This window comes from Drosophila ficusphila, unplaced genomic scaffold, assembly GCF_018152265.1.
Source record: "Drosophila ficusphila isolate 14025-0441.05 unplaced genomic scaffold, ASM1815226v1 contig_220, whole genome shotgun sequence".
Taxonomy (NCBI): domain Eukaryota; kingdom Metazoa; phylum Arthropoda; class Insecta; order Diptera; family Drosophilidae; genus Drosophila; species Drosophila ficusphila.
Genome location: NW_025064118.1, coordinates 1438401 through 1459270, shown reverse-complemented (window position 1 = coordinate 1459270; position 20870 = coordinate 1438401). Strand labels below are relative to the sequence as shown.

The 20870-nt window shown below is 29.3% G+C and overlaps 1 protein-coding gene across 1 annotated transcript; it reads right to left on the bottom strand.

Annotated features, from left to right (window-relative positions):
* Nucleotides 1-18106: 18106 nt before the first annotated feature.
* Nucleotides 18107-19090, bottom strand: LOC122319822 (uncharacterized protein K02A2.6-like). Its single transcript, XM_043207629.1, has one exon. The coding sequence runs from the start codon at nucleotides 19088-19090 to the stop codon at nucleotides 18107-18109; it is 984 nt and encodes a 327-aa protein (XP_043063564.1).
* Nucleotides 19091-20870: the final 1780 nt, after the last annotated feature.

The window sequence follows — 20870 nt, the reverse complement described above, 5'->3', positions numbered from 1 at the left end:
CCAGATCCCAGCACTGCTTAGCCCATAACTTTTGAAATTTTTACCCGATTTAAAAGTGGAATACCTCTCTGAATTTGTTATTAAAATATCTATCTAGCTGCATCATTGGTTTATTTTCGAATTTTTGGTCAATATTTTGTAATTTTTTATGACCCCCGACCTGTCAAAATTTGCAAAAAATGGGTTTCCAGAAAAGTGACCAGATCCCAGCACTGCTTAGCCCATAACTTTGTGAAATTTTTACCCGATTTAAAAGTGGAATACCTCTCTGAATTTGTTATTAAAATATCTATCTAGCTGCATCATTGGTTTATTTTCGAATTTTTGGTCAATATTTTGTAATTTTTTATGACCCCCCGACCTGTCAAAATTTGCAAAAAATGGGTTTCCAGAAAAGTGACCAGATCCCAGCACTGCTTAGCCCATAACTTTTGAAATTTTTACCCGATTTAAAAGTGGAATACCTCTCTGAATTTGTTATTAAAATATCTATCTAGCTGCATCATTGGTTTATTTTCGAATTTTTGGTCAATATTTTGTAATTTTTTATGACCCCCGACCTGTCAAAATTTGCAAAAAATGGGTTTGCAGAAAAGTGACCAGATCCCAGCACTGCTTAGCCCATAACTTTTGAAATTTTTACCCGATTTAAAAGTGGAATACCTCTCTGAATTTGTTATTAAAATATCTATCTAGCTGCATCATTGGTTTATTTTCGAATTTTTGGTCAATATTTTGTAATTTTTTATGACCCCCGACCTGCCAAAATTTGCAAAAAATGGGTTTGCAGAAAAGTGACCAGATCCCAGCACTGCTTAGCCCATAACTTTTGAAATTTTTACCCGATTTAAAAGTGGAATACCTCTCTGAATTTGTTATTAAAATATCTATCTAGCTGCATCATTGGTTTATTTTCGAATTTTTGGTCAATGTTTTGTAATTTTTTATGACCCCCGACCTGTCAAAATTTTCAAAAAATGGGTTTCCAGAAAAGTGAACAGATCCCAGCACTGCTTAGCCCATAACTTTTGAAATTTTTACCCGATTTAAAAGTGGAATACCTCTCTGAATTTACTGTTAAAATATCTATCTATGATAGCTGCATCATTGGTTTATTTTCGAATTTTTGGTCAATATTTTGTAATTTTTTATGACCCCCCGACCTGTCAAAATTTGCAAAAAATGGGTTTCCAGAAAAGTGACCAGATCCCAGCACTGCTTAGCCCATAACTTTTGAAATTTTTACCCGATTTAAAAGTGAATTACCTCTCTGAATTTGTTATTAAAATATTTATCTAGCTGCATTATTGGTTTATTTTCGAATTTTTGGTTGATATTTTGTAATTTTTTATGACCCCCGACCTGTCAAAATTTGCAAAAAATGGGTTTGCAGAAAAGTGACCAGATCCCAGCACTGCTTAGCCCATAACTTTTGAAATTTTTACCCGATTTAAAAGTGGAATACCTCTCTGAATTTGCTATTAAAATATCTATCTATGATAGCTGCATCATTGGTTTATTTTCGAATTTTTGGTTGATATTTTGTAACTTTTTATGACCCCCGACCTGTCAAGATTTTCAAAAAATGGGTTTCCAGAAAAGTGACCAGATCCCAGCACTGCTTAGCCCATAACTTTTGAAATTTTTACCCGATTTAAAAGTGGAATACCTCTCTGAATTTGTTATTAAAATATCTATCTAGCTGCATTATTGGTTTATTCTCGAATTTTTGGTCAATATTTTGTAATTTTTTATGACCCCCGACCTGTCAAAATTTGCAAAAAATGGGTTTCCAGAAAAGTGACCAGATCCCAGCACTGCTTAGCCCATAACTTTTGAAATTTTTACCCGATTTAAAAGTGGAATACCTCTCTGAATTTTTTTCGCCCTTCTTCCCCCCTATTTTTTTAAATTTTTTCCCGATTTAAAAGTGGAATACCTCTCTGAATTTGTTATTAAAATATCTATCTAGCTGCATTATTGGTTTATTTTCGAATTTTTGGTCAATGTTTTGTAATTTTTTATGACCCCCGACCTGTCAAAATTTTCAAAAAATGGGTTTCCAGAAAAGTGAACAGATCCCAGCACTGCTTAGCCCATAACTTTTGAAATTTTTACCCGATTTAAAAGTGGAATACCTCTCTGAATTTACTGTTAAAATATCTATCTATGATAGCTGCATCATTGGTTTATTTTCGAATTTTTGGTCAATATTTTGTAATTTTTTATGACCCCCGACCTGTCAAAATTTGCAAAAAATGGGTTTCCAGAAAAGTGACCAGATCCCAGCACTGCTTAGCCCATAACTTTTGAAATTTTTACCCGATTTAAAAGTGAATTACCTCTCTGAATTTGTTATTAAAATATTTATCTAGCTGCATTATTGGTTTATTTTCGAATTTTTGGTTGATATTTTGTAATTTTTTATGACCCCCGACCTGTCAAAATTTGCAAAAAATGGGTTTGCAGAAAAGTGACCAGATCCCAGCACTGCTTAGCCCATAACTTTTTGAAATTTTTACCCGATTTAAAAGTGGAATACCTCTCTGAATTTGCTATTAAAATATCTATCTATGATAGCTGCATCATTGGTTTATTTTCGAATTTTTGGTCAATGTTTTGTAATTTTTTATGACCCCCGACCTGTCAAGATTTTCAAAAAATGGGTTTCCAGAAAAGTGACCAGATCCCAGCACTGCTTAGCCCATAACTTTTGAAATTTTTACCCGATTTAAAAGTGGAATACCTCTCTGAATTTGTTATTAAAATATCTATCTAGCTGCATTATTGGTTTATTCTCGAATTTTTGGTCAATATTTTGTAATTTTTTATGACCCCCGACCTGTCAAAATTTGCAAAAAATGGGTTTCCAGAAAAGTGACCAGATCCCAGCACTGCTTAGCCCATAACTTTTGAAATTTTTACCCGATTTAAAAGTGGAATACCTCTCTGAATTTGTTATTTAAATATCTATCTAGCTGCATCATTGGTTTATTTTCGAATTTTTGGTCAATATTTTGTAGTTTTTTATCACCCCCGACCTGTCAAAATTTGCAAAAAATGGGTTTGCAGAAAAGTGACCAGATCCCAGCACTGCTTAGCCCATAACTTTTTGAAATTTTTACCCGATTTAAAAGTGGAATACCTCTCTGAATTTGTTATTAAAATATCTATCTAGCTGCATCATTGGTTTATTTTCGAATTTTTGGTCAATATTTTGTAATTTTTTATGACCCCCGACCTGCCAAAATTTGCAAAAAATGGGTTTCCAGAAAAGTGACCAGATTCCAGCACTGCTTAGCCCATAACTTTTGAAATTTTTACCCGATTTAAAAGTGGAATACCTCTCTGAATTTGTTATTAAAATATCTATCTAGCTGCATCATTGGTTTATTTTCGAATTTTTGGTCGATATTTTGTAATTTTTTATGACCCCCGACCTGTCAAAATTTGCAAAAAATGGATTTGCAGAAAAGTGACCAGATCCCAGCACTGCTTAGCCCATAACTTTTGAAATTTTTACCCGATTTAAAAGTGGAATACCTCTCTGAATTTGTTATTAAAATATCTATCTAGCTGCATCATTGGTTTATTTTCGAATTTTTGGTTGATATTTTGTAATTTTTTATGACCCCCGACCTGTCAAAATTTGCAAAAAATGGGTTTGCAGAAAAGTGAACAGATCCCAGCACTGCTTAGCCCATAACTTTTGAAATTTTTACCCGATTTAAAAGTGGAATACCTCTCTGAATTTACTGTTAAAATATCTATCTATGATAGCTGCATCATTGGTTTATTTTCGAATTTTTGGTCAATATTTTGTAATTTTTTATGACCCCCGACCTGTCAAAATTTGCAAAAAATGGGTTTGCAGAAAAGTGACCAGATCCCAGCACTGCTTAGCCCATAACTTTTGAAATTTTTACCCGATTTAAAAGTGAATTACCTCTCTGAATTTGTTATTAAAATATTTATCTAGCTGCATTATTGGTTTATTTTCGAATTTTTGGTTGATATTTTGTAATTTTTTATGACCCCCGACCTGTCAAAATTTGCAAAAAATGGGTTTCCAGAAAAGTGACCAGATCCCAGCACTGCTTAGCCCATCACTTTTGAAATTTTTACCCGATTTAAAATTGGAATACCTCTCTGAATTTGTTATTAAAATATCTATCTAGCTGCATTATTGGTTTATTCTCGAATTTTTGGTCAATATTTTGTAATTTCTTATGACCCCCGACTTGTCAAAATTTGCAAAAAATGGGTTTGCAGAAAAGTGACCAGATCCCAGCACTGCTTAGCCTGTATCTTTTGAAATTTGTACCTGATTTTAAAGTGGAATACCTCTCTGAATTTGTTATTAAAATATCTATCTAGCTGCATTATTGGTTTACTTTCGAATTTTTGGTCAATATTTTGTAATTTTTTATGACCCCCCGACCTGTCAAAATTTGCAAAAAATGGGTTTGCAGGAAAGTGACCAGATCCCAGCACTGCTTAGCCCATAACTTTTGAAATGTTTACCCGATTTAAAAGTGGAATACCTCTCTGAATTTGTTATTAAAATATCTATCTAGCTGCATTATTGATTTATTTTCGAATTTTTGGTCAATATTTTGTAATTTTTTATAACCCCCGACCTGTCAAAATTTGCAAAAAATGGGTTTGCAGAAAAGTGACCATATCCCAGCACTGCTTAGCCCATCACTTTTGAAATTTTTACCCGATTTAAAAGTGGAATACCTCTCTGAATTTGTTATTAAAATATCTATCTAGCTGCATCATTGGTTTATTTTCGAATTTTTGGTCAATATTTTGTAATTTTTTATGACCCCCGACTTGTCAAAATTTGCAAAAAATGGGTTTGCAGAAAAGTGACCATATCCCAGCACTGCTTAGCCCATAACTTTTGAAATTTTTACCCGATTTAAAAGTGGAATACCTCTCTGAATTTGTTATTAAAATATCTATCTAGCTACATTATTGGTTTATTTTCGAATTTTTGGTCAATATTTTGTAATTTTTTATGACCCCCGACCTGTCAAAATTTGCAAAAAATGGGTTTGCAGAAAAGTGACCATATCCCAGCACTGCTTAGCCCATCACTTTTGAAATTTTTACCCGATTTAAAAGTGGAATACCTCTCTGAATTTGTTATTAAAATATCTGTCTAGCTGCATCATTGGTTTATTTTCGAATTTTTGGTCAATATTTTGTAATTTTTTATGACCCCCGATTTGTCAAAATTTGCAAAAAATGGGTTTGCAGAAAAGTGACCATATCCCAGCACTGCTTAGCCCATAACTTTTAAAATTTTTACCCGATTTAAAAGTGGAATACCTCTCTGAATTTGTTATTAGAATATCTATCTAGCTGCATCATTGGTTTATTTTCGAATTTTTGGTCAATATTTTGTAATTTTTTATGACCCCCGATTTGTCAAAATTTGCAAAAAATGGGTTTGCAGAAAAGTGACCATATCCCAGCACTGCTTAGCCCATAACTTTTAAAATTTTTACCCGATTTAAAAGTGGAATACCTCTCTGAATTTGTTATTAGAATATCTATCTAGCTGCATTATTGGTTTATTTTCGAATTTTTGGTCAATGTTTCGTCATTTTTTATGACCCCCCGACCTGTCAGAATTTGCACAAAATGGGTTTGCAGAAAAGTGACCAGATCCCAGCACTGCTTAGCCCATAACTTTTGAAATTTTTACCCGATTTAAAAGTGGAATACCTCTCTGAATTTGTTATTAAAATATCTATCTAGCTGCATTATTGGTTTACTTTCGAATTTTTGGTCAATATTTTGTAATTTTTTATGACCCCCGACCTGTCAAAATTTGCAAAAAATGGGTTTGCAGAAAAGTGACCAGATCCCAGCACTGCTTAGCCCATAACTTTTGAAATTTTTACCCGATTAAAAAGTGGAATACCTCTCTGAATTTGTTATTAAAATATCTATCTAGCTGCATCATTGGTTTATTTTCGAATTTTTGGTCAATATTTTGTAATTTTTTATGACCCCCGACCTGTCCAAATTTGCAAAAAATGGGTTTGCAGAAAAGTGACCAGATCCCAGCACTGCTTAGCCCATAACTTTTGAAATTTTTACCCGATTTAAAAGTGGAATACCTCTCTGAATTTGTTATTAAAATATCTATCTAGCTGCATCATTGGTTTACTTTCGAATTTTTGGTCAATATTTTGTAATTTTTTATGACCCCCGACCTGTCAAAATTTGCAAAAAATGGGTTTCCAGAAAAGTGACCAGATCCCAGCACTTCTTAGCCCATCACTTTTGAAATTTTTGCCCGATTTAAAAGTGGAATACCTCTCTGAATTTGTTATTAAAATATCTATCTAGCTGCATCATTGGTTTGTTTTCGAATTTTTGGTCAATATTTTGTGATTTCTTATGACCCCCGACCTGTCAAAATTTGCAAAAAATGGGTTTGCAGAAAAGTGACCATATCCCAGCACTGCTTAGCCCATCACTTTTGAAATTTTTACCCGATTTAAAAGTGGAATACCTCTCTGAATTTGTTATTAAAATATCTATCTAGCTGCATCATTGGTTTATTTTCGAATTTTTGGTCAATATTTTGTAATTTTTTATGACCCCCGACTTGTCAAAATTTGCAAAAAATGGGTTTGCAGAAAAGTGACCATATCCCAGCACTGCTTAGCCCATAACTTTTAAAATTTTTACCCGATTTAAAAGTGGAATACCTCTCTGAATTTGTTATTAGAATATCTATCTAGCTGCATCATTGGTTTATTTTCGAATTTTTGGTCAATATTTTGTAATTTTTTATGACCCCCGACTTGTCAAAATTTGCAAAAAATGGGTTTGCAGAAAAGTGACCATATCCCAGCACTGCTTAGCCCATAACTTTTAAAATTTTTACCCGATTTAAAAGTGGAATACCTCTCTGAATTTGTTATTAGAATATCTATCTAGCTGCATTATTGGTTTATTTTCGAATTTTTGGTCAATGTTTCGTCATTTTTTATGACCCCCGACCTGTCAGAATTTGCACAAAATGGGTTTGCAGAAAAGTGACCAGATCCCAGCACTGCTTAGCCCATAACTTTTGAAATTTTTACCCGATTTAAAAGTGGAATACCTCTCTGAATTTGTTATTAAAATATCTATCTAGCTGCATTATTGGTTTACTTTCGAATTTTTGGTCAATATTTTGTAATTTTTTATGACCCCCGACCTGTCAAAATTTGCAAAAAATGGGTTTGCAGAAAAGTGACCAGATCCCAGCACTGCTTAGCCCATAACTTTTGAAATTTTTACCCGATTAAAAGTGGAATACCTCTCTGAATTTGTTATTAAAATATCTATCTAGCTGCATCATTGGTTTATTTTCGAATTTTTGGTCAATATTTTGTAATTTTTTATGACCCCCGACCTGTCCAAATTTGCAAAAAATGGGTTTGCAGAAAAGTGACCAGATCCCAGCACTGCTTAGCCCATAACTTTTGAAATTTTTACCCGATTTAAAAGTGGAATACCTCTCTGAATTTGTTATTAAAATATCTATCTAGCTGCATTATTGGTTTACTTTTCGAATTTTTGGTCAATATTTTGTAATTTTTTATGACCCCCGACCTGTCAAAATTTGCAAAAAATGGGTTTCCAGAAAAGTGACCAGATCCCAGCACTTCTTAGCCCATCACTTTTGAAATTTTTGCCCGATTTAAAAGTGGAATACCTCTCTGAATTTGTTATTAAAATATCTATCTAGCTGCATCATTGGTTTGTTTTCGAATTTTTGGTCAATATTTTGTGATTTCTTATGACCCCCGACTTGTCAAAATTTGCAAAAAATGGGTTTGCAGAAAAGTGACCATATCCCAGCACTGCTTAGCCCATCACTTTTGAAATTTTTACCTGATTTTAAAGTGGAATACCTCTCTGAATTTGTTATTAAAATATCTATCTAGCTGCATTATTGGTTTATTTTCGAATTTTTGGTCAATATTTTGTAATTTCTTATGACCCCCGACTTGTCAAAATTTGCAAAAAATGGGTTTGCAGAAAAGTGACCAGATCCCAGCACTGCTTAGCCCATAACTTTTGAAATTTTTACCCGATTTAAAAGTGGAATACCTCTCTGCATTTGATATTAGAATATCTATCTAGCTGCATTATTGGTCTATTTTCGAATTTTTGGTCAATATTTTGTAATTTTTTATGACCCCCCGACCTGTCAAAATTTGCAAAAAATGGGTTTGCAGAAAAGTGACCATATCCCAGCACTGCTTAGCCCATCACTTTTGAAATTTTTGCCCGATTTAAAAGTGGAATACCTCTCTGAATTTGTTATTAAAATATCTATCTAGCTGCATCATTGGTTTGTTTTCGAATTTTTGGTCAATATTTTGTGATTTCTTATGACCCCCGACTTGTCAAAATTTGCAAAAAATGGGTTTGCAGAAAAGTGACCATATCCCAGCACTGCTTAGCCCATCACTTTTGAAATTTTTACCTGATTTTAAAGTGGAATACCTCTCTGAATTTGTTATTAAAATATCTATCTAGCTGCATTATTGGTTTATTTTCGAATTTTTGGTCAATATTTTGTAATTTCTTATGACCCCCGACTTGTCAAAATTTGAAAAAAATGGGTTTGCAGAAAAGTGACCAGATCCCAGCACTGCTTAGCCCATAACTTTTGAAATTTTTACCCGATTTAAAAGTGGAATACCTCTCTGCATTTGATATTAGAATATCTATCTAGCTGCATTATTGGTCTATTTTCGAATTTTTGGTCAATATTTTGTAATTTTTTATGACCCCCCGACCTGTCAAAATTTGCAAAAAATGGGTTTGCAGAAAAGTGACCATATCCCAGCACTGCTTAGCCCATCACTTTTGAAATTTTTACCCGATTTAAAAGTGGAATACCTCTCTGAATTTGTTATTAAAATATCTATCTAGCTGCATCATTGGTTTATTTTCGAATTTTTTGGTCAATATTTTGTAATTTTTTATGACCCCCGACTTGTCAAAATTTGCAAAAAATGGGTTTGCAGAAAAGTGACCATATCCCAGCACTGCTTAGCCCATAACTTTTAAAATTTTTACCCGATTTAAAAGTGGAATACCTCTCTGAATTTGTTATTAGAATATCTATCTAGCTGCATCATTGGTTTATTTTCGAATTTTTGGTCAATATTTTGTAATTTTTTATGACCCCCGACTTGTCAAAATTTGCAAAAAATGGGTTTGCAGAAAAGTGACCATATCCCAGCACTGCTTAGCCCATAACTTTTAAAATTTTTACCCGATTTAAAAGTGGAATACCTCTCTGAATTTGTTATTAGAATATCTATCTAGCTGCATTATTGGTTTATTTTCGAATTTTTGGTCAATGTTTCGTCATTTTTTATGACCCCCGACCTGTCAGAATTTGCACAAAATGGGTTTGCAGAAAAGTGACCAGATCCCAGCACTGCTTAGCCCATAACTTTTGAAATTTTTACCCGATTTAAAAGTGGAATACCTCTCTGCATTTGATATTAGAATATCTATCTAGCTGCATTATTGGTCTATTTTCGAATTTTTGGTCAATATTTTGTAATTTTTTATGACCCCCGACCTGTCAAAATTTGCAAAAAATGGGTTTGCAGAAAAGTGACCATATCCCAGCACTGCTTAGCCCATCACTTTTGAAATTTTTACCCGATTTAAAAGTGGAATACCTCTCTGAATTTGTTATTAAAATATCTATCTAGCTGCATCATTGGTTTATTTTCGAATTTTTGGTCAATATTTTGTAATTTTTTATGACCCCCGACTTGTCAAAATTTGCAAAAAATGGGTTTGCAGAAAAGTGACCATATCCCAGCACTGCTTAGCCCATAACTTTTAAAATTTTTACCCGATTTAAAAGTGGAATACCTCTCTGAATTTGTTATTAGAATATCTATCTAGCTGCATCATTGGTTTATTTTCGAATTTTTGGTCAATATTTTGTAATTTTTTATGACCCCCGACTTGTCAAAATTTGCAAAAAATGGGTTTGCAGAAAAGTGACCATATCCCAGCACTGCTTAGCCCATAACTTTTAAAATTTTTACCCGATTTAAAAGTGGAATACCTCTCTGAATTTGTTATTAGAATATCTATCTAGCCGCATTATTGGTTTATTTTCGAATTTTTGGTCAATGTTTCGTCATTTTTTATGACCCCCGACCTGTCAGAATTTGCACAAAATGGGTTTGCAGAAAAGTGACCAGATCCCAGCACTGCTTAGCCCATAACTTTTGAAATTTTTACCCGATTTAAAAGTGGAATACCTCTCTGAATTTGTTATTAAAATATCTATCTAGCTGCATTATTGGTTTACTTTCGAATTTTTGGTCAATATTTTGTAATTTTTTATGACCCCCGACCTGTCAAAATTTGCAAAAAATGGGTTTGCAGAAAAGTGACCAGATCCCAGCACTGCTTAGCCCATAACTTTTGAAATTTTTACGCGATTTAAAAGTGGAATACCTCTCTGCATTTGATATTAGAATATCTATCTAGCTGCATTATTGGTCTATTTTCGAATTTTTGGTCAATATTTTGTAATTTTTTATGACCCCCCGACCTGTCAAAATTTGCAAAAAATGGGTTTGCAGAAAAGTGACCAGATCCCAGCACTGCTTAGCCCATAACTTTTGAAATTTTTACCCGATTTAAAAGTGGAATACCTCTCTGAATTTGTTATTAAAATATCTATCTAGCTGCATTATTGGTTTATTTTCGAATTTTTGGTCAATATTTTGTAATTTTTTATGACCCCCGACTTGTCAAAATTTGCAAAAAATGGGTTTGCAGAAAAGTGACCAGATTTTTTTTTGAAAATTTTTTTTTTGTTTGGGAAATTTTTGGGAATTTTTTTTGAAAAAAAATTTTTTTTTAATTTTTTGTGAAAGTTTTGTGATTTCTTTTGAGAAATTTTTTTTTTGAAGAATTTTTTTTTTTTTAATTTTTTGGTAAATTTTTGTGATTTTTTTTTGAAAAAAAAATTTTTTTTGTGAATTTTTTTTTTTTGAATTTTTTTGGGAAATTTTTCTGTTTTCTTTTGTTTGAAATTTTTGGAAAATTTTTGTGATTTTTTTGATTTTTTGAAAATTTCCTTTTTTGGGAAATTTTTGTGATATTTTTTTCGAATAATTTTTTTTTTGGGAATTTTTGTGATTTTTTTCTTGAAAAATTTTTTTTTGTTTGAGAAGTTTTTGGGAATTTTTTTTAAAATTTTTTTTTTTTTTTTTTTTTTTTTGGGAAGTTTTAGTGATTTTTTTTTGAAAAATTTTTTTTGTTTGGGAAATGTTTGGGAAATTTTTGTGATTTTTTTTTGAAAAAATTTTTTTTTGTGATTTTTTTTTTTTTTAATTTTTTGGGATTTTTTTTTGAAATTTTTTTTGTTTGGGAAATGTTTGGGAAGTTGTTTTGAATAAAATTTTTTTTTTTTAATTTTTGACAAATTTTTGTGATTTTTTTTTGAAAAAAATTTTTTTTTTTTTTGGATGTTTTTTTTTTAATTTTTTGGGAAATTTTGTGATTATTTTTGAAAATAATTTTTTATTTTGGGGAAATTTTTGTGATTTTTTTTTGAAAAATTTTTTTTTGCTTAGAAAATTTTTGGGAATTTTTTTTGAAAAAAATTTTTTTTTTTTTTTTAAATTTTTTGGGAAATTTTTGTGATTTTTTTTTGAGAAAAAATTTTTTTGGAGAATTTTTTTAAATTTTTTTGATTTTATTTAAAAAAATTTTTTTTTTGTGAATTTTTTTTTTTTTTTTTTTTTTTGAAATTTTTGTGATTTTTTTTTGAAAAATTTTTTTGTTTGGGAAATTTTTGGGAATTTTTTTTGAAAAAAATTTTTTTTTTTTTTTTTGTGAAAGTTTTGTGATTTCTTTTTGAGAAAAATTTTTTTTGGAGAATTTTTTTTAATTTTTTGGGAAATTTTTGTGATTTTTTTTTTTTAAAATTTCTTTTTGTTTGGAAAATTCTTGGGAACTTTTTTTGAAATTTTTTTTTTTTTAAATTTTTTGGGAAAATTTTGTGATTTTTTTAAAAAAAAAAATTTTTTTTTTTGAAATTTTTGGAAAATTTTTGTGATTTTTTTTTTTGAAAATTTTTTTTTTGTTTGGGAAATTTTTGTGATTTTTTTTTTGATAAAATTTTTTTTGTGAATTTTTTTTTTTTTAAATTTTTTGGGATTTTTTTTTGAAAAAATTTTTTTGTTTGGGAAATGTTTGGGAAGTTGTTTTGAAAAAAATGCTTAGCCCATAACTTTTGAAATTTTTACCCGATTTAAAAGTGGAATACCTCTCTGCATTTGATATTAGAATATCTATCTAGCTGCATTATTGGTCTATTTTCGAATTTTTGGTCAATATTTTGTAATTTTTTATGACCCCCGACCTGTCAAAATTTGCAAAAAATGGGTTTGCAGAAAAGTGACCAGATCCCAGCACTGCTTAGCCCATAACTTTTGAAATTTTTACCCGATTTAAAAGTGGAATACCTCTCTGAATTTGTTATTAAAATATCTATCTAGTTGCATTATTGGTTTATTTTCGAATTTTTGGTCAATATTTTGTAATTTTTTATGACCCCCGACCTGTCAAAATTTGCAAAAAATATGTCTGCAGAATTTAGGTAAATTTTTGTGCTTTTTTTTGAACAAAATTTTTTTTTGTGAATTTTTTATTAGATTTTTTGAATTTTTTTGAAAAAATTTTTTTTTTGGGAAGTTTTTGTGATTTTTTAAAAAAAAATTTTTTTTTTTATTTAGAATTTTTTGGGAAATTTTTGTGATTTTTTTTGAAAAAAATTTTTTTTTTAATTTTTTGGGAAATTTTGGTGATTTTTTTTTTTAATTTTTTTTTTGTTTTTGAAATTTTTGGAAAATTTATGTGATTTAAAAAAAAAAAATTTTTTTTTTTGTTTGGGAAATTCTTGGGAATTTTTTTGAAAATTTTTTTTTTTTTTTGAATTTTTTTGGGAAATTTTTGTGATTTAAAAAAAAATTTTTGTTTTATTTTAATTTTTTGGGAAATTTTTTGATTTTTTTTTGACAAAAATTTTTTTTTTGTAAATTTTTTTTTTTGAAATTTTTTTGGGAAATTTTTATGATTTTTTTTTGAAAAATTTTTTTTTGTTTGGGAAATTTTTGGTTAATTTTTTTTGAAAAAAATTTTTTTTTTTTTTAATTTTTGTGATTTTTTTTTGATAAAAATTATTTTTGGAGAATTTTTTTAAATTTTTTTGAAAATTTTTGTGATTTTTTTTTGAAAATTTTTTTTTGTTTGTGAAATTTTTGGGAAATTTTTGTGATTTTTTTTTTGAAAAAATTTTTTTTTGGTGAATTTTTTTTTTTTTTTGGGAAATTTTTGGGAATTTTTTTGTTTTGAAATTTTTTGGGAAATTTTTGTGATTTAAAAAAAAAAATTTTTTTTTGTTTAGGAAATTCTAGGGAATTTTTTTTGAAAAAAAATTTTTATTTTGAATTTTTGGGAAATTTTTGTGATTTTTTTTTAAAAGAATTTTTTTTTTGAAATTTTTTGGGAAATTTTTGGGAATTTTTTTTGAGAAAAATTTTGTTTTTGGAGAATTTTTTTTTTTTTTAATTTTTTGGGAAATTTTTGTGATTTTTTTTGAGAAAAATTTTGTTTTTGGAAAATTTTTTTTTGAAATTTGTTGGGACATTTTTGTGATTTTTTTTTTTTTTTTTTTTTTTTTGAAATTTTTGGAACATTTTTGTGATTTTTTTTTTTGAAAATAATTTTTTATTTTGGTGCAATTTTTTTTTTTTTTGGGAAATTTTTGTGATTTTTTTTGAAAAATTTTGTTTTTCGGAAATTTTTTTTTTGGGAAAATTTTTTGGTAAATTTTTGTGATTTTTAAAAAATTTTTTTTTTTGGCAAATTTTTTTTTTGGGAAATTTTTTTGTTGGGAAATTTTTGTGATATTTTTTTGTTGCGAAATTTTTGGTGATATTTTTTTTTTTGGGAAATTTTTGTGATTTTTTTTTGAAAATAATTTTTTATTTTGGTGAAATTTTTTTTTTTTGGAAATTTTTGTGATTTTTTTAAAATTTTTTTTTTTTGAATTTTTTGAAAATTTTGTTTTTGAAATTTTTGGGAAATTTTTGTGATTTTTTTTGAACAATTTTTTTTTTTGGGAAATTCTTTTTTTTTGGAGATTTTTGTGATTTTTTTTTAAATTTTTTGAGAAATTTTTGTGATTTTTTTTTTTGAAAAATTTTTTTTTTTTTGGAAATTGTTGTGATTTTTTTTGAAAAATTTTGTTTTTTTTTGGGAAATTTTTGTGATTTTTTTTTTGAAAAATTTTTTTTTGTGGATTTTTTTTTTGAAGAAATTTTTTGGGAAATTTTTGTGATTTTTTTTTAATTTTTTTTTTTTTTTTTGTAAATTTTTGTCATTTTTTAAAATTTTTTTTGGGATTTTTTTTTTTTTAATTTTTTGGGAAATTTTTGTTAAATCTTTTTCGGAATTTTCTTTTTTTTTAAATTTTTTTGGGAAATGTTTGTGATTTTTTTTTGAAAATTTTTTTTGGGAAATTTTTGTAATTTTTTTCTATCCAAAAAAATTTTTTTTTTGGCAAATTTTTGTGATTTAAGAAAATAAATAATTTTTTTTGGGAAATTTTTTTTTTGAAAAAAATTTTTTTGGGACATTTTGGAAATTTTTTTTTTCCAAAAAAAATTTTTTTGATTTTTTTTGAAAATTTTTTTTTTTGGGAAATTTTTGTAATTTAAAAAAAAAAATTTTTTTGGGAATTTTTTTTTTTTAATTTTTTTTTTGGAAATATTTTTCGGAAATTGTTGTAATTTTTTTGGAACTTTTTTTTTGGAAATTTTTGTAATTTTTTTTGAAAAAAAAATTTTTTAAGAAATTTTTGTAATTTTTTTTCGAAAAAAAAATTTTTTAAGAAATTTTTGTAATTTAAAAAAAAAAAAATTTTTTTCGGAAATTTTGTGTTTTTTTTTTTTGAAAAAAAAATTTTTTGGGAATTTTTTTATTGGGAAATTTGTTTTTTTGTGAAATTTTTGTCATTTAAAAAAAACTTTTTTTGGGAAATTTTTGTGATTTTTTTTTTGAAAAAAATTTTTTTGGGAATTTTTTGTTATTTTTTTTTTAAATTTTTTTTGGGAAAAATTTTGTGATTCTTTTTTTGGAAAAAAAATTTTTTTTTGTGTTTTTTTTTAAATTTTTTTTTGAAATTTTTTGGGAAATTTTTGTGATTTTTTTTGAAAATAATTTTTTATTTTGGTAAAATTTTTTTTTGGGAAATTTTTGTGATTTTTTTTGAAAAATTTTTTTTTTGTAAATTTTTTTTTTTTGAAATTTTTTGGGAAATTTTTGTGATTTTTTTTTAACAATTTTTTTTTGGGAAATTCTTTTTTTTTGGAAATTTTTGTGATTTTTTTAAAATTTTTGTGATTTTTTTCTTGAAAATTTTTTTTTTTTTAAATTTTTTTTTTGAAATTTTTTTTTTTTTAAATTTTTTTTGGGAAATGTTTGTGTTTTTTTTTTTTAAATTTTGTTTTTGAAATTTTTTGGGAAATTTTTGTGATTTTTTTTGAAAATAATTTTTTATTTTGGTAAAATTTTTTTTTGGGAAATTTTTGTAATTTTTTTAAAAAAATTTTTTTTTTTTTGTAAATTTTTTTTTGAAATTTTTTGGGAAATTTTTGTGATTTTTTTTTAACAATTTTTTTTGGGAAATTCTTTTTTTGGGAAATTTTTGTGATTTTTTTTAAATTTTTGTGATTTTTTTTCTTGAAAATTTTTTTTTTTGAAATTTTTTTTTTTTTTTTTTTGAAAAAATTTTTTTTTTTTTTTTTTGGGAAATGTTTGTGTTTTTTTTTTTTAATTTTGTTTTTGAAATTTTTTGGGAAATTTTTTTGATTTTTTTTGAAAATAATTTTTTATTTTGGTGAAATTTTTTTTTTGGGAAATTTTTGTGATTTTTTTTTTTTTAAAATTATTTTTTTGTGAATTTTTTTTTTTTGAAATTTTTTGGGAAATGTTTGTGATTTTTTTGAACAATTTTTTTTTTTGGGAAATTTTTTTTTTTTGGAAATTGTTGTGATTTTTTTTTGAAAAATGTTGTTTTTTTTGGGAAGTTTTTGTGATTTTTTTTTTGAAAAATTTTTTTTTGGAATTTTTTTTTTTTTGAAGAAATTTTTTGGGAAATTTTTGTGATTTTTTTTTAATTTTTTTTTTTTTTTTTTTGTAAATTTTTGTGATTTTTTAAAATTTTTTTTTAAATTTTTTGGGAAATTTTTGTTAAATTTTTTTCGAATTTTTTTTTTTTTTTTAATTTTTTTGGGAAATGTTTGTGATTTTTTTTTGAAATTTTTTTTTTTGGGAAATTTTTGTAATTTTTTTTATCCAAAAAAATTTTTTTGGCAAATTTTTGTGATTTAAGAAAATAAATAATTTTTTTTGGGAAATTTTTTTTTGAAAAAAATTTTTTTGGGACATTTTTGAAATTTTTTTTTAATCCAAAAAAATTTTTTTTTTTTGTAAAATTTTTTTGATTTTTTTTTGAAAATTTTTTTTTTTGGGAATTTTTTGTTATTTTTTTTTTAAATTTTTTTTTGGGAAAAATTTTGTGATTCTTTTTTTGAAAAAAAATTTTTTTTTGAAAATTTTTGTGATTTTTTTCTTGAAAAAAAATATTTTTGGAAATTTTTTTTTTTGGAATTTGTTTGGGAAATTTTTGTGATTTTTAAAAAACAAAAAAATTTTTTTGGGAATTTTTATTTTTTGGTAAATTTTTTTTTTTAATTTTTTTGGGAATTTTTTGTTATTTTTTTTAAAATTTTTTTTTTGTTAAATTTTTGTGATTTTTTTTTTTTAACCAAAAATTTTTTTTTTTGAAAAAAAAATATTTTTTTGGAATTTTTTTGGGAAATTTTTTAGTGAATATTAAAAAAAATATATATATATTTTTTTGGAATTTTTTTTGGGAAATTTTTGAGATTTTTAAAAATAAAATTTTTTGGGAAATTTTTGTTGTTTTTTTTTGAAAATTTTTTTTTTTTTCGAAAAAAATTTTTTTGGAAATGTTTGTGATTTTTTTTTAAATTTTTTTTTGGGAAATTTTTTAAATTTTTTTTTCGAAAAATTTTTTGGGATTTTTTTTTGGGAAATTTTTGTGATTTTTTTTTTTGAAATTTTTGTGATTTTTTTTCGAAATTTTTGTGATTTTTTTTTCGAAATTTTTTTTTTTTTTCGAATAAAATTTTTTTTTTTTTTTGGAAATTTTTTTTTAATAAATAAATTTTTTTTTTGGGAAATTTTTGTGATTTTTTTTTTGAAAAAAAATATTTTTATTGGGAATTTTTTTTATTTTTGAAATTTTTTGCGGAAATTTTTGTGATTTTTTTTTCGAACAATTTTTTTTTTTTGGGAATTTTTTTTGAAATTTTTTTTGTTGTTGGGAAATTTTTGTGATTTTTTTTTGAAAATTTTTTATTTTTTTTTTGGCTAAGCAGTGCTGGGTTCTGGTCACTTTTCTGCAAACCCATTTTTTGCAAATTTTCACAGGTCGGGGGTCATAAAAATGACAAAAAATGGACCAAAAATTTGAAAATAAACCAATGATACAGCTAGATAGATATTTTAATAACAAATTCAGAGAGGTATTCCACTTATAAATCGGGTAAAAATTTCAAAAGTTTTGGACTAAGAAGTGCTGGGATCTAGTCACTTTTCTGCAAACCCATTTTTTGCCAATTTTCACAGTTCGGGGGTCATAAAAAATGACAAAACATCGACGAAAAAATCAAAAATAAACCAATGATGCAGCTAGATAGATATTTTAATAGCAAATTTAGAGAGGTATTCCACTTTTTTATATATGCGCAAGCATATATTAAATTTATTTAAGTGATACAATAATAGAGAATAGTAACAGGGAAAGTTGTACAGAGAATGTATATGACTGCTGGAAACTGATGATTTGACGTGGCTGCAGCTCGATCTGCATCGGCTCGCGACTTAGTGAAGACTGACGAGATCACTTCGCGAGATAATGCAGTCGCATACATAACACCCCTTAACACCCAGATGGATCGTAGAACTGCGGGCGGCGACGGTCAACGGCCGATCTGCGCGGCGGTTCCCCAGTTTCGATTAGCTCGGGCGAGCGCTGTGGACCCACTGGAGTTGTCGGTTCGCCAGCTTCCGCTTCAGTTTGGGTTAGAGGGACACGACCAGTTGGAGATGATATCTCTTCTGATGTTGGCTGCTGCGACGGACTGCGCAACCGCAGCTGATCCAGATGCCGCCTGACGTTCGCTTTTGAGACATGGCCCTCAATCCACTTGGGGCCGCTTGCATAGTTTCGGACCCAAACGGGAGTGCCTGTAACAAAAGACTTTTGAGTTTGGGCCTCGCAGACCTTACCGTATGATATTTCGCCTGGACTTAATTTATCAAAGAATGTTTGGAGCTCCCTATTGAAAAGCAACTCCGCTGGCGAATGCTTTGTGACGGAATGTGGCGTAGTATGTTGATCAAACAAGAAACGAGCTAAAGCTATATTGATGTCCGTGTGACGATCTAGTTTCTTCAAGTAACTCTTCATGGTTTGAACCATTCGTTCGGCCTGGCCGTTGGTTGCAGGGTGGAAGGGCGCTGATCGGATGTGACGGGTCCGATTGTTTTTCGTAAACAACTTAAACTCCTCGGAGGTGAACGCAGTTCCGATGTCCGACACGATTTCATCTGGAATACCATGAGTAGCGAACAGCTGCTGAAGGAAGGTGATTGCTGCGGACGCGGATGTCGATTTCACGGGGCAAACTTCAAGCCACTTCGTAAAGGAATCGACGACTAAGAAAAACGTATTCCCTTGGAAAGATCCGGCGAAATCAATGTGTAGGCGGGACCATGGTTTCTTGGCAGACTCCCAGTGATGTACGTCCGATCTTGGCGGGAAATTGCGCGTATGCTGGCACGCTAAGCATTGACTTACCGCCTTTTCGATATCCGCATCCAAACCGGGCCACCAGACGTAACTGCGGGCTAAAGCCTTCATTCTAACGATTCCCAGGTGGTACGCATGTAACGCAGAGAGAATTTCCTGCCTGTCCATAAAAGGAATAACTGCGCGATTACCCCAAAACAATATTCCTTGGTTACTGGTAAGTTCGTTTCGCCGAACGAAGAAGGGGTACAGGTCATCATGACGCTGAACTTTGACACTACTACTTTGACACTACTCCATCCCCTTAACACCCAGTTGAGTACCTTCCTGAGGCTGCAATCCTTAGACGTGTTGGTTGCTAAAGTGTTTGCGGTGACAGTGGGATCAGTTGCCCATTCAATCATTAAAACTTCTTCTGATTGTGGCTCGGGGTGTACTTCTGCAGCGACTTAGGAAATCCGCATTATTAATTTTGGTTCCTGGGAGGTGAATCAAATTGAATTTATACGCTCTCAAAAAAATTGCTCGACGCATCATTGTGTTAGAAATAATTTGAGGAATTGGCTTTTCTGTTGAAAAGATTCCCAGCAGTGGGCGGTGGTCTGTAATAAGCGTGAACTTCCTTCCGTATAAATAGTAGAGACGAAACGGATAGCAGTTTGGCCGGATACCGGATATCCGACCTTTTGGCCGGATATCCGGCCGCCGAATGTTTTGCAAAACTTAGCCGTTTGCGTAGACGTCGCGCCAACGATCGGGTGGTCTCGGTTCGATTTGGGTCTTTTCGTTGATGAGTGAAGTTAACAGTTGTACCCATGGTACAATTATACAAGGTCGTCTCGTCGGCTGCGTCATTCCCCTATCGACACTACAATGGGAGCGAGAGAAAGAGTGTTTTCCTACGAAAACACTACGCTCGGGTCGATAGGGGAGTGAACCCGAACAATTCTGCAGCCGACGAGACTACTACATAATATGCCCTTAGTGCAGTGAGTACTAAATGTACTAATTCCTTTTCCTTATATCACATTTACTTACTATTGTGTAATTTAATATTTAAGATTAACTAAATAAAGCAAATAATTTTTTTTTTTTTTTTTTAGACTTTGCTTGTTTATTTTGAATCTTCTCTTACGAGACTAACAAAATGTGTTAAAATCTTAAAGTACTACATTATTCTAACAATTTGTTAAACTGTATTTATGTTAGACTGTCCTAATAATTATCGCTGGATGGGAAGGTCGTTACGACGAAGGCGGGAGCGGCTACATACCAACGTCAATGCTCTAGCGAGGTGGTTTGGATGAGTTGACAGCTTTGTGTAGTAATTTTGCATGTGCTGCGCTATTACATCTCGGACGGGGGGTACATTCAAGTCTCTCTGAATATTTACACTCCGAACGTACCACGGTGCCCCAGTGATAATTCTTAGGATCTTTGCTTGGGCTCTCTGCACGATTTCTACGTTGCTGTTGCTGGCGCTGCCCCACAACTGGGAGCCATAAGTCCAGATTGGTTTCAAAACTGTATTGTAGATAAGGACCTTGTAGTCCAGACTGAGTGGGGAGCGGGAGTTGATCAGCCAATGCAAACTATTTGCCTTCAGCCTTAGATGAGTTCGTTTAGCTTCAATATGCGTGCGCCAGGTAAGCCGTCTGTCGAGATGTACGCCAAGATATGTTACATCATCTGACTGGGGAGCACGATGTTGTTTAGTGTAAGGTTTGGGCAGTTTCGTCTAATTAAGGTAAATGTTACTTGTTTGCATTTTTGCTCATTTACTTTTATTCGCCAGTCTGAGAGCCATTTCTCCACTACTTCTAGATGTGCCGCAAGTTGCGCTGAGGCTTGTTGTGGACATCTAGATCGGCTGAGGATCGCGGTGTCGTCG

What these genes read in the sequence shown, in the direction of transcription:
- LOC122319822 (XM_043207629.1), bottom strand. Translation starts at nt 19,090, where the DNA reads ATGAAGGCTTTAGCCCGCAGTTACGTCTGGTGGCCCGGTTTGGATGCG.